The 13,718-nt window shown below is 48.4% G+C and overlaps 1 protein-coding gene across 1 annotated transcript in view; it reads left to right on the top strand.

The window, feature by feature from the left end:
• The first annotated feature begins 528 nt into the window (after nucleotides 1-528).
• LEPROTL1 (leptin receptor overlapping transcript like 1) overlaps nucleotides 529-13,718 on the top strand; it is a 98,658-nt gene continuing 85,468 nt past the window's right edge. The window contains exon 1 of the mRNA XM_069626164.1: nucleotides 529-819. Within this exon, the coding sequence (XP_069482265.1) occupies nucleotides 804-819 (16 nt within the window). The 5' untranslated portion in view covers nucleotides 529-803. The remainder of the gene's footprint in view (nucleotides 820-13,718) is intronic.

Genomic DNA, 13,718 nt, shown 5'->3' with positions numbered 1-13,718 from the left:
ATTGCTTCTATGGGCTCTCACGCGCTAAAAAGAAAATCGGGTGTTTTCACCCACCTTAGTGACAGAAAAGGTTGGGAGCTATGGTTGATATGCCTCACAAGTAAGTACTGGGGCAAGGAAGAGAGACATGGTGGTCATGTGGGGATTACTTACTGTACTCTTCCTTACTCCTAGTCCAACTCTTCCTAGACCAACTCTTCCAGTCACAGTACTTGCATCCTGCCTCTATCTCAGTCATCGCAAAATGGGCTGTAACTGGGTTATTTTAAACTGTAGGATGTCAGGCTTAGGTGGGGGGGGGTGGTGGTGCATGCAGGCGGAGGGGCGCACCAAGATAAATAAACAAACATAAAAGGAGTTCCTGGGAGCAGTGGGTCACTCGCATGACAGGTACTGTGACGAGGAAGAGTTAAACTAGGAGTAATGAAGATTATCGGTAAACAATCCGTACATTCGTCTCTCAAGCGTGTATGCTGTCACGCTGAAAAAACACCACACTGAGCTCTCCTGAACTGGAAGGGTATCAGTCCTTGTGGCACGATGAGTCCACTGTTACAGCGGAACGAACCCAACTGCTCCGGGCTACCACAAACCGAAAGCGCGAGAGTGGCGAGCACCGCGAACTGGTGACAGTCTAGAGAGGGAGGAGTCTGCCTGCACAGGGGTTTCGACTGCTGCTTCTGTTGCGCAGGAGGAAGTGACGGGCGCCCGGGCCCTGCTGTTGGGTACGCTTGACAGAAGAACCATCGCAGTTGTGGTTTCTGTATCTCCTGATCCCGCGGGTGTGGCGTGGCAGCGGCACCATGGCCGGCATTAAAGGTAAGCCGGGCATAAAGTAAAGGCGGGGAGAGCGAGTGCTGGCTAAAGGGGAGCAGAGGACAGCGTCGCAGCTGCTTTACGTAAGGGGGAGACAAAGCAAGACACCGTGGGCGGGCCTCATTATGCAGATAAAAGAAGCGCAATAACGCTTCATTTCATATAATTCGTTGCAAATGCTACGATCTTAATTTGGTAATTAACCTCTCTAGTTCTACCTCCTAACGCACGTTATGGCTACCGCAATTGCCAATTTGATTTCAGCCTACACTACAGACCCTACTAGAGTATGCTTCTTCAGGCGCACCCCTCTCATGCACGCATACTGGATTTTGGACTATTTGTATTTTTTTTTCTGTCGAGGTTCCGAAGAGTTCAGGTTACTTAAGCGTAGCAGCGTGCTGTGACGTCCCAAACAGGAAGTTCTATAATAAATCAGCTGACATTAGGATCTGGACATAGGTTTTGCAAGTGTTAAAGTGCTCCTGGGTTTGATTTCACTTTTAGAAATGACGAGAAAAAAGAACAATGACGGGGTTTAAAAAAAAAAAAATAGCAGCTAACATTAAATCGAAAGGCAGTTTCGGTCAGAATGCTAAATGCCTTCTTAATGTTTGCATCCAGAACCCCACGCCAACGACATACGAGTTTAGACCGTAAACGCCTCTCTCTTCTATATAGTTTTTCCTGTCTTGTTTAAAAACAAAAATACCTACGAATCTGCGTGTGAATTTGGAATGATATCTGCCCATCGTTGAATTCCACAGTAAAATATCCTTTAACAGAACATTAAATGATGGACAATTACTTAATAATTCATGTTAACAGTGGGCGATCAGCAAAGGATTGTACATTTGCTGAAAGTGTGCAGTCTTTAAGGCACGACATTTTCTATACAATATTGCGCACACGATTAAACACCAGAAAATGCTCTCACACCAAGTTAAAAAAAATAGTTTTATTGGTTTTCAAAAAGAAATGCAGATATTACGTACATGTAACAACACATTACAACTTTTGTTAGATTGTCGCATGGTCCCCCCCCCCCCAAACTCCCTCCACCCCGCTAACAGCCTATACTACCTATTTTAATCCTTGTCCTTATGCGTGTGAGTTGTACCCGCTATACTAATTTCATTCGCTAACCAACGAGTTCAATTTGGTTCCCACATAAGTTTGAGTAATGGTTCATACAGAGGCCTGCAGATCCTGTAGTAAACCCGAACCACTGGCACTGCTCTGGGCAACCTTCCACACCACCTTTTTTTAGCCCGTCTGCACCATTGCAAAAGGGGTCCAGCCATATAATCAGTCGGGTACTGCCACCAATAGTAGCAGCCCAAACCTATAGGCCAGGTCCCCCCTACACAGAAAACACATGCAACCCCTGGCATGTTACGGCCTTGTTGGCCTCCTTAGTGAGGTGCAGCTTGGTTCCCTGTGGCGCAGCGAGCAAGGGACCAACGTCTGGGCATACCCTCTCACATAGGGTGACAAACTACAACCAAAAACGTTATGGGTAGAAGGTTTTGAATACATCTGAACCACTGGCACTTGCTGTGCCATAGGGCACCAAGCTGCACCAAACTGATGAGGCTCAACAAGGCCGACTCTTGTGTGTGGTTGCATGTGTTTCTGTGCAGAGGTGACTTGTCCTAGCCATTCTTCTATTGTTGATGACTGTACCTGACTGATTTGCATATGACCGGACCCTTTCTGCAATGGCGCAAATGGGTAAAAACAGTGGTGTTGAAGGTTGCCCAGAGCAATGCCAGTGGTTCAGATTGATTCAAAATCTTCCACCCATCACTTATTTGGTCTCAATTAAAAGTGTAGTAATGTTCAGCTAATGAACACAATACTCATTCGATCCAGGTGGAGAATGGAAGAGGGGTATATAAGAGAGGGAAGGAGTTAGGCATTTCAAAGTAAAACCTGGAATATGATGAGAGTACCAGAGTACAGGATGCCAATTTTTACAAATTGGCATGAATATTTGGGCATATGATGGGGAAATAGCTTGCTAATGGCGTGAGCACCTGGGCTTATAGTTCATGCAATTGGTTAACGCCCCTCATGTGCAATGTACTTGTTTGGGGAATGGGACAATGCCTTGCAACCAAAGTTCGAATTCCCAGTCAGGCTTATTAATCCCTTCATACTTTTGAGCTTAATAAATTGATTACCTTGAGAGGGTAATAATAATACTGATTTTCACAGCACTTGGAGTTGGTCTGTGTACATGAAGCTCTATAAAAAAAAAAACACCAAAATGTTATGTCTTGTAAGTGTAAGGCCAATTTATTGAAATACCCCTTAAATTGTGCGAGTTGCTGTTGTTCAATGGCGAATGTTGGTCTGGGGGGTTGCCAAGAAAAATTGCCAGAGGGTAAGATTCATTCTTAACCTTCCAGCCATCACCTCTATTGTTTTGATTAATTCACGCTGAGTGGGATGGGTATGCCCGGACGTGGGTCCCGAGCCTGCTGAGCCTTGAGACCGAAGCTACGCCTCACTGATGGCACCCAATGAGGCCGAAACATGTCTGGGATTGCTTGTGGTCTCGTGCAGAAGACCAAGTAGTTTGTGCTTGACTGCCCCTTTTGGGGTGGCGCCAAGCATGATTTGCATATAGTCTTTCCCCTTTCAGCAAACAATGGTTTGCAGGGCTGCCCCGAGCAATTGCCAGAGGTTAGGATTAATTCACCTCTTTTGTTTTGATTAATCGTGAAAGTTGCCAATTTGTGACAGTACCTTACTGTGTATTGACAGTAATTGTAATTGGTTCTTTATAATGCGTTATTTATAATACCCAGAGGTTTCTATGCGGGGACCCGGTGATCGAACTCTTGTTGCTCCACGTCGTCTTGCTTCCAAGCGCCCCTGAGCTATCCTCCAGAGACAGTACCTGTAAAATGATGCAATTATGTGAAAGCATCCTAGCAGAACCTTTCAAATGATGGAACTTGGACATGGGATAGTAACGCTAGGCACATCTTGAGGGTATGTGGTATGTGGGTACGTGATCTCTATACATAGCTTATGCAGCCTACATTGGCCCTCAAAATGTCTTCATGAAATAGCCTGACCGATACCTCGCCTGGCGGTCAAGTTAACCGTTGGACATACGGAGCTGCCTCTGCAGTGTGTGAGCCCTTCCTCCCGTAAAGCAGACCTGTCACCATACACATGCAAGACCTCTTGTACATTGCAGAGACTACTAACTCGTTGAAGATTTGTAATTGCTGCATCCATTGCAACCCTTCTGCCATGCACTTCCACAGATAGTTAATTCAAGGTTGTGGAACTCCTTTATGAATAACCTGTGATCTATTCCGATTTGGGAGAGCTCTCCGTTAGTGGTCTCCTGTTAGAGAAACCACAACACTGATAACATCCACATATCTGGGTTTAGACCTAGAAACGGCACTGAAACGGCGCTTATCGACTTGAAAACGCGAATTGACGACCAAATAGATAAAGGCAACATAACGCTCCTCCTTCTGTTACATCTATCAGCTGCGTTTGACCGCATCAATCACAAAGCCTTATGTAATCACCTCACTTCCTCAGCATACTTCTCTGAGGAAGCTACAGCTTGGATTCAATCCTTTCTGGATAAAAGAACGATGAGTGTTCTCTCCTAAAGTGTCATGACCCGGCTACCAAACTTGTAGTGTAGACGCCTGGCCAAGAACACCTGGGGATTTCCTTGGCGTCTATTACAGCGCCAATGTCATTTCCCAATATCCCCAGACTAGAGGCGGTCACGTCATACGTACGCGACGTGCCTCCCGTCTCCCTTACGGCAAAACTATTAGTACTGTTCAGAAACACTCCTCCGGTGTTTAACTACGTTGTGTCCTCGAGTTAAGTCGCACTTACTTTTTGTGTATTCCTGGTATCCTGATTTTTGGAGTGTCTGACTGCTTTTGCTCGTTCCTTGTCTGCCTCCTGACGCATGGTCGCTCCCTCTGCTGTCTTCCTGGTTACCGGACCTTTGGATTGCTCCCCGACGCCGTTATTGTTTAAGCCCTGAACTTGAGATACGTTTGTCTTTTTTATGTGTCCCACTCCGTGCGCCAACACAGACTGTTACTTTGGCGTTCCCCTCGTGGAATACAGAGTTCTGTATGGACCCTGAGTTACTCTGTTATTACCTCTTCATTTTCTCTGCACCAGATACCACATGTGGATGGTCAACTGTTTCTCTTCGTGTGCATCAAAATACCCTGCGTTTGGGCGCTCTGCTGTTCAACACTCCCTGTGCACCATCCCTTCTCTGGCACCCATTCCAGTGACCCCTGGACGCTCTACTGCACTTCTTCCTGGTCACTTTTCCGCAGTTTATCTGGGACGCTCTGCTGTTTCTATTGGGATTGTTGGAACTCACTTAGACGCGTCCTTGTGCCGTTCGGGTTAGGTTACTTGGACTTACTGCACTTGGATTGAGACATTTTCGGACCTTGCTCATCATCCCTCAGCACTTCTCAATGGATACGTAGGTTCTTCACTTTACCACTTTTCAAAGCAGGTAAGAGTGGGGCTGCTGAAGGGGGCGCAGGGGGTGTTGCTGAGTTACGTGACCGGAGGTTTGTTGTTTACATTGTGGTATTGTTTCTTCCCTCTAGCTCTGTTGCTGACTTTTCCCCCAAGCCCCTGGCCTGGCAGGTATTCTTTCTACTTTGCAGGCCGCGCTCTTGGGAGGAAGGTTTTATTGTCTACGGTCTACGTTTTTTGGCGGTCTCGAGCTGCCTCGCCCTCCTGGCCCTCGAGATCACGACCTAACGCCTCAACTGACCCAGCTCTAGTAACATGTGGATTACCTCAAGGGTCTTGCGTCTCACCAACGCTCTATAATATATTCACCAAGCCATTGTTTGATGATCTTGACCTGTTGGGTGTCACCTACACTAACTACACAGATGACACCCAAGTCCTTATCCCTATCTCTGGCAATCATGACAGCGACACCAAACGACTGCATAAAATCTACCTCATCATTCAGGCATGGATGGCCACACATGGCCTCTGCCCTAATGATAAGACCAAATTACTACTGACTCCCAAGCTAAATTAAACAAGCTGGCCATTTCCTTTAACTCGTTCTCTATAGAACGCATCAAAATCCCAGTCTCCAAAGTAGTCAAGACAGTTGGCGTCTATCTCGACTCCTCTTTAACCTTGACTAAACAAGTGAATTCTGCAGTATCAGCTACAGCTTACACTTGTAAATTAATAAACTCCTGTAGACCTTTCCTCTCTCCAACAAGCTGCTCCACCCTAGCTAGAGTGCTCCTATTATCCAAACTCGATTACTGTAACACGCTCTACCTAGGAACTAGCCAGCAAAACTTAAAAAATGTTACAGATACTGCAGAATACTGTTCTCAGTGCAGCTTTCGACATACCGAGATCCCACCATATATCTGAAACTAGGCGTAAAACCCGCTGGCTGACAACCAAAAACAGAATCTCTTTCAAAACCCTGACCCTCACTCACAAGTGCTTATCCAACTTAGCACCCAAATATTTGGTCTGCAAATCCTGAGGCAGTAGTTTCCCTCCAAAATCTCCAAAAAGTTTAGCACCCACAAAAGGAAGATTTAGAGCCGCCATCTTCTGGGAACCCTCAGACTCGCGATCCCGAAGATGAACATGCCTCCAAGCCTAAATACCGGCACCTATGGCCATGGCTGAGCCACGTACACCATCATCGGCCAAGTCCGATAACCACTCCATCTGACGCTGCATGCCAATGAGAAGAGGAGTACAGTCAGAACCATCCTCCACAGCATGAGGTAGCGTCTTAAAAACCCCCAGCACGGTCACAGCCGAGTAGGATCCATAGACATCAGCTCGGAGGGCCAGATGAGCCCCTGAGTGCACCTTCTTGATATCAGAGTCGACCTTGCGATCCACTTGGTCACCGACCACCGCTCCCTCAACGACATGGAGGACCAGCCCACCAGACTAGATCGAATATCACCCACCTTCACAGGACTGACAGCAACGAGTAACCACCTGTTAACGGGTAGAGCTTCTCCATAATCCGGGGCATGGCAATCCGTTCTGGGTCCTTCCACTCTCTAGGGATTTTTTCACGAATACCTGCAATCAGTGGCAACCTCAACTTGGACGTATACTTGTACTGCCTAATGGATAGATCTGAACAGTCACCCTGGACAAAGGGCTCAGAAAAACCCATACTGTCCAATACCTGTGCAAAGATAGCATCCACATCCTTCCTGACCAGGTAAATGGCATTAGAAGAGGAAGCCTCAGAGCCGGAAGAAGTCGACGAACAAAAGGAGAGACTTGCCTGCGCTTACTCCCAAGCTTGCGAACAGCCAGCTTGAGCAACGCCTTAATGCCCTGATGAGACAATGAGAAACGCAGAATCTTCCTCTTCTTAGCAGCACCAGCGACCCAGAGGAAGAGGCAGAGGACTCCAGGTGTCGGTGCTTCGCCACACGTTTCCCCATAGTCACAGCAGGAAACGCACAGGAACTACAGGAGAAACCAGAGCCAAACACTGGACCACAGCAACTGGCATCATGGCAACCAACAACAAGCCCCCTGTGCACCTGAGAGGCGGGCAAGCAACACCTGAAAACATAGAAAACGCCATCCACGGCCAGCGGTGCCAATCTGCCAATACAGGCACCGAAGGAGAGCATTGGAGTGCCTGCATTCCTCGCGGCCAGACAGCTGCCACCCAAGGCGGTGGGGGGGCACCACTGTGCGACGCCAGCATCATGACACAGCAGCTCAACAAACACTGGAAACTCGCCTACAAGCCCCAGGACTGACACCCCCGGGCTGACATCAAAGTCTGCCATGTAGCGCCGCCTCCCACAAGCCACAACGCCCTGCAAGGAGCCTGGGGAGAGCCGCCACACTCAACAGGCCCCCAACCTCGCAGGGGAAACCAGGAGTGTCCCCACAGGACCCGCCAAGGGCTCCTCTGGGGGCCAACAAACCAAAGCTCCCGAGTGCCCCGCACCCAAAACAATCCTGGCCAGAAGGCAGGAAAATTTGAACTGGGGCTTGTGGGTAAGGAGGTGGTATTGTGGAAGAAAATAAAAAAGTGAAGAAGGGTTCCTGGTGCGGAAGCGGGCGCCAGAGGTAAGTACTGGGATGAGGACTAGTAGGGCTGGGAGTAATGATGATTACTGGTAAGTATTCCAGGCAACAGCAACCCTAGACACGTGTTTCAGCCTTCATCAGTTAGGTGAAACTGTGCCTCTAAGCATAGTGAGCAAGGGGCCACATCTGGATTACCCTGGGTAACTTAAAACCCCAAGTCCCCAAACATATATGCAAACGGTCTGGGAGCCCGTATACAGAGAACGAATGCGGCCAAATAACCTGTTCTCTGGGTAGGTTCCTACTCGGGAGGGTTTACAACCACATTTTAGCTCGCTGTACCGTTCACAGAGGAGGAATGGCAATTTGCATATCAGTCTGGTCCCACCTACTTGAGCAGTTCTCACTTGAGGAGCTCACACAATGTTGTACAGTGGTCTTTGCATGTTCACTCTTTTCAGATTATGGCCGAAGCGACATGCCCCATATCTGGCTCTATGTGTTGTCTTGTGCAAAGGGGATGTGGACAGAAATGCTACAAGTGGGTTTTCTTCTGCGATTGCGCTATTGCTGCCGTGGTCCAGAAGTGTTATCTTATGCATTTCTATCAGAATTTTCATCACTCACCTAACTTCACACGGAACCCATTGGATCAGAATTATTGGAAAAAGTTTGACCGAAATGATCATGCAGATCTGCTTATTCGTAAAAGAAACCAACTGGGCACCACCATTTTGCTTAATTACAGGAACGAACGATGTGTGAAGACGGAAAAAAAACCCTTTCATCGAATAGTAAAGTTTCAGGGCTTTTGTTCAGATTGCTGTTCAGGCGAGACTCGCATGTTCTGTCATGTGACTAGTTGATCGGCTTGAGTGGGAGCACAATTATTGCACTGTCAGAGCTGCAAAACTGTTTGTGTGGTTTCAGAGAGGAGTGCTACACGGTCCTGATGTTTAAGGGGTTTCCAGTGGTGCACGAGGAAAGGACGCTCTTTTCTCGTCACGAGACTGTTGGGGTAGTGCAAGCTCTGGAATTTATTTTGATTGTAAATTATATTAAAATATCACCTGGCAATACCCAGGCGATAATGCAATTTACAAACGGGCTTTTGGGGGTACCTGTATACTCACGAAGAATCGCCTTGAGAAATATTTGCATTTTATTAAAAAAAAACATATCCTGCTCCTGTGCCCATTTGGCAGTTGACAAGGAAGGCCACGCCTGACTGGCTGGCTTTTATATAAAATGTATTGCTAAAACATGATACTCACTTGGCTTTCTCTAGACTAATGCTAGACGGTTAACTAGTGGTTCCTTTCTTTTTATGAAATTACCTAAAAAGGGAGTATCAACTATGCAGTGCTCCGGTTTTGTGTAATGCTAATTTAATAATTCCAATTCTGTAACCGGATTGTTATTCCTGACCCAGGGCACAGGGTCCAGGTGAATGTGTGCTGGGGCACACCTAGCTGATGCACACAGGACAGGGAAGCACCCTGTCAGCCCATAGTCATACGGGCGCCAACACTTCCGCAGTTTCCCAGCATGGGCACCGGGACACTCCAGCACAGTTTCCTGGCAGGGGCTACGCTGCACATTGGGGACATCAGGGACAGCGATGCCCAGCAGGAGCAGAGTCTTGATAGAGGGCCTTGCAGTGAAGGCCCATCTACCTGCTACGCTACACCCGCATTGCGCTGCAGAAAGAATGACACAGCAGGCAGGAGGCCGTTGGTCTCGGCTGATGAGCCAGAAACCGTTCCTCCCTTTTATTGATGTGGTCACATAGTCCTTGACATGTGACATGAGCACAAGCCCTTCACATGGGCTCTTTGTCCTTAAAGGGGCACAACACCACACTCCTCCTTTTCCCCCAACAAATGAAACACCGACAAGCATCACTGGACACAAAATACAGTAACAGTCACAAACAGCAATACTTGATATTGGGAGGGCAAGCAATAATCTCCTACACCTAGATTCAGGCAGTTACAAACAGAAAATAAAATGTTCAGTGGGCATTATGTACATATTAAGGGCAACCGTCAGGGTTGGTGGACTGCTGGAGGCACGTTGGTAGTTCCAGCACATTTTAAAAAGCACCCTTAATTAACCTAGGTGAGTTGAACTCAAACCACTGAATGACACCATTTTTAGCTCCTGGCACCATTTTCAAGCATGCCGACAATGTGCAAGAGCAAAGCTTCACATAACATTTTTACTGGGACAACATTGAGCATATACATGACACGCAGGCGCACAGCATCACAAATGCATGCTACTGAGACCACTTTAAGCACTTGAAGAGTTGCGGGAAACCCGTTCATAGTTGCACAAGCATCAACTCAGGACAGTCACTACCACAGTTCAGGGGCCAGCAAAGGCGCACCTGGAACAACCAGGGGCCACATCAGCCTGGTCCATTGATGGTGGGGGCTGACAGCAGGACTTGAAGGTCTCCCCCAGGCAGGAGTGTTTCAACCTGTTACAGCAGTGGGTGCACAAGCGCTCCCGTGGAGCTGCAAACCTTCATTGTTATTCCCCTTCTCCCCCCCTGCCCCAAATATTCCGTTTGCAGTTACCTCGGCTATGCCTGGGGATGCAGGGGTAGCACCAACATGGTAGGTGCAGGCAAGCATGGTCTCTGGCATGGGGCCCTCTCCTATATGGTGAGCGGGTGGTCATGCACTTTCTTGGGGTTCAATTACATTTTTTTTTAATACTCCGATGTGGAGCTGCCAGTGATGCTGGAAATGCATAAGAGCGATAGGGCCTCCATGTCCTGCTTCAGTACTCACTTATCATGTGTGTTCTGTGTTTTCTGCACAGGAGTCCAAGTGGAACTCCTGGCAGTGCAGATCTTCCTCTTTTTGGTTGTGGTGAACAGAGACACTTGGGATACCCTTATGGCACCCATAGTTGGGGGTACGACTTTGTACCCCTAGTGTATGTCTTTGGGCACCTGTGTGTGGCCCACAGAGCAGGGTATGGGCTGGTGGAAGCTCCATGCTGAATTTGACAGGTGCTCTGAGTATGCTCCATTTTGGGATACCCAGGCACTGCTATTGGAATCAATGGATTCCTGATAGAAGGCAAGATGGCCCCTGTAGCCCCTCGGTTTCTATTACCTGTTAACTTGTTTTCCCAAAGACCTGGGAAGCCCCGACTCTGTCCCTTCCCCTGACTGGCTGTTGGGTGGAAGAACCATATATGGTATTGTGGGGAAGTCCAGGCCAGACTGGCTGGAGCCTTCCCACTGACTGCATGTTGTGGCTACACCGTTGGGGTGGGATCTCAGTGAATGGAGTGTGTGACCAATATGCATTCCGTGTTATGGGTGTTTGGTTTCTGTGTGTGTGGCACAATGAATGAGCCAGCCCTTCCCGAAACTGACATGAATGCAATGTGGTGTGCTGAAAGGCTGGGTGCTTGCCCCAATCCACATTCCTTGTTTTGGGTGTCTGGGTGGAAGTGAATGGACGGAATGCACTGTGAATGCACTGTGAGCCTGATTGGCTGTCTGCCTGCATGAATGCCATTCTGACTGATTGGCTGACTGAGCTTGGCTCATCAGTGTGAATCGGGGACATATGTGTATCTGAGGACCTCTCACTTTCCAATTTCTTCAGAAGCTGAAGTTGTAACTTGAAGCTGCTTATCCTTGAAGCCCAGCTGGAAGAAGAAGAATGGCTGCTGCTTTCCTTTGACCCATAAAAGCTGTCGAGGACTGATCCAAGAGAGGACCTGGCTGGGAGACCTCTCCCCAAGCTACGAGGGAACATCATGCAGAAGTTGATCTTCGAGGCACCCTGGAAGTCAGTCCTGAATGGCTGTCGTCGACCGGAGACAGGATCTGCCGAGAAATCTTGAAGTAAAGCACCAAGACATCGAGGCTGTCTAAGTCCATCGCTGTTGACCGGGGATCGGAGGGTTTCCGAAACCGCTGGAAGCCTGTCGAGTTGTGTTGCTCAGAAGCAGGCACAGCTTGACACCATGCTGCTTGACGACTGGAGCCGCAATGCTCTACCTTTGCATAAGAACATTTGAACGAAGGGCTCCCTTGCCATCATCCTCGACTGCTTTGTCCTGCCGGCGAAAGTAGAGGTCGTCGACGGCCGAGGAGAATCAGCTGGTGGGTTTCCCGCCACCCAAAGTCCACAAAGATGCTGACAAATGAAGATCCGAAATCCAGCTGTGGTCGAGTCCCGCTTGCCGATGCCCGCTGCCGGGCCTACGTTCACTGAGTCTTCTTTGCGGCACCAAACACTTTGCATCGAGGTGCACCACACGCCTCATCTTCCCAGGATGTCCTCGAATGAGATCATCATCGATCACAGCGAAGATCAAAGCGCAGTCTCGATGCCAGTGTTCACATTTCTTCGAGGAATCTCGACACTCTGTGGCTCCTGCTTTTAACGGGAGCCTACTCTCGAGGGATCTGTCGAAGAAACTCTTGTAACTCTGGTACATTGGGGTAGTGGAACATTTTAACCAGGAAACAAGACTATTTAAACATTAATGGACTGGGCTTGTTAATACTCTTTATTACAGGTTTCCCAGGTGGGGTGGGGGATATCCTCACACAGAGTTGTGTCTTAGTAGCTAAAGTACCCTTCTGCCATTGTTTAGCCCTGCTTGTGTTACTTCCCATAATCTATGCTGATACACATTGTTACATGATTGGTATGCCATTATAACGTGTCAGCAGTTGATGCATTTTAAAGGAGTCACTAGCTAAGTGTGGTGCCACATAGACATTGTATATATTTGGCACATTAGATTTGCCAAAGTACATAGTGTGTTATTAATTGATGTATATATCTTGAACATTATTTATATATGAAGAACTGTGTTAGCACATAACCTAGTGTGTGGACATTCCTTGGAGGGGGGGGTTTGGGGACTACACTGTACTTAAGAACCAGCCGCATCACCTCCTGAGAGCCTAAGCCTTGGTTGCTCGTCCGTTCTACCCTATACAGAATCTTGGCTGTGGTGCTCTGTGCTTCTACTCTGCCATATAGAGTGCAGGAGTACAGCTACATCCTCCAGTCTTTACATTGCCACACAATCCACTGCCGATGGCCCGGGATTTGGAAGAGGGGCCCATTAATTTTACATTCACAGCAATGTCATGGAGCGCTTCTTCTTTTCACCGCCAGCGGCCCGGGAACATAAGGGAAGCGCCGGCATGGAGCTCTTTACTTATTTATTTTGCTCCGAAGTGGAGCGAATTAGCATTCACCGCCGGTGGCCCAAGATCTCTGCAGGAACAGCGGGTCTACTGTTTTCTTTGCCGGGCGGCCTGGGATCTTTCCTGGCTCTCCGGCGGGTTGCACACTCTCCTCCCAGGTGCCGCTTCACTGCTCTCTTCTTCGGCGGGCAACCAACAGCTGGTGTTTCTTCATCCTCGTTGCCATTGTTATGCCTTGACCCAGAGCACACGGTCCAGGCGTATATGTGCTGGGGACATCTAGCCATTGCACACAGAACAGGGAGGCACCTTGCCGGCCCATAGTCATACACAGCTGGAATTGCACAGCAGGGGCACCGGCACACACCAGCAGAGTTGCCCGGCAGGGGCTCCTCTGCACATTGGGGACATCAGGGACAGCGTTGTCCAGCAGGCGCACTGTCTTGGTAGAGGGCCATGTAGGGAAGGCCCATCTGCATGCTACGCAGCGCCAGCATCGCGCTGCAGGAAGAATGACAGCAGGTTGGAGTTAGTTGGTCTCGAATGATGATCGGGAAACCGCTCATCCCTTTTATTGATGTGGTCACATGGTCCTTGACATGTGAAATGAGCACGA

Source organism: Ambystoma mexicanum, chromosome 6p (assembly GCF_040938575.1).
Source record: "Ambystoma mexicanum isolate Mex_15411 chromosome 6p, UKY_AmexF1_1, whole genome shotgun sequence".
Lineage (NCBI taxonomy): Eukaryota > Metazoa > Chordata > Amphibia > Caudata > Ambystomatidae > Ambystoma > Ambystoma mexicanum.
The sequence above is the reverse complement of the archived record's forward strand: the minus strand, read 5'-3'. Positions and strand labels throughout refer to the sequence as shown.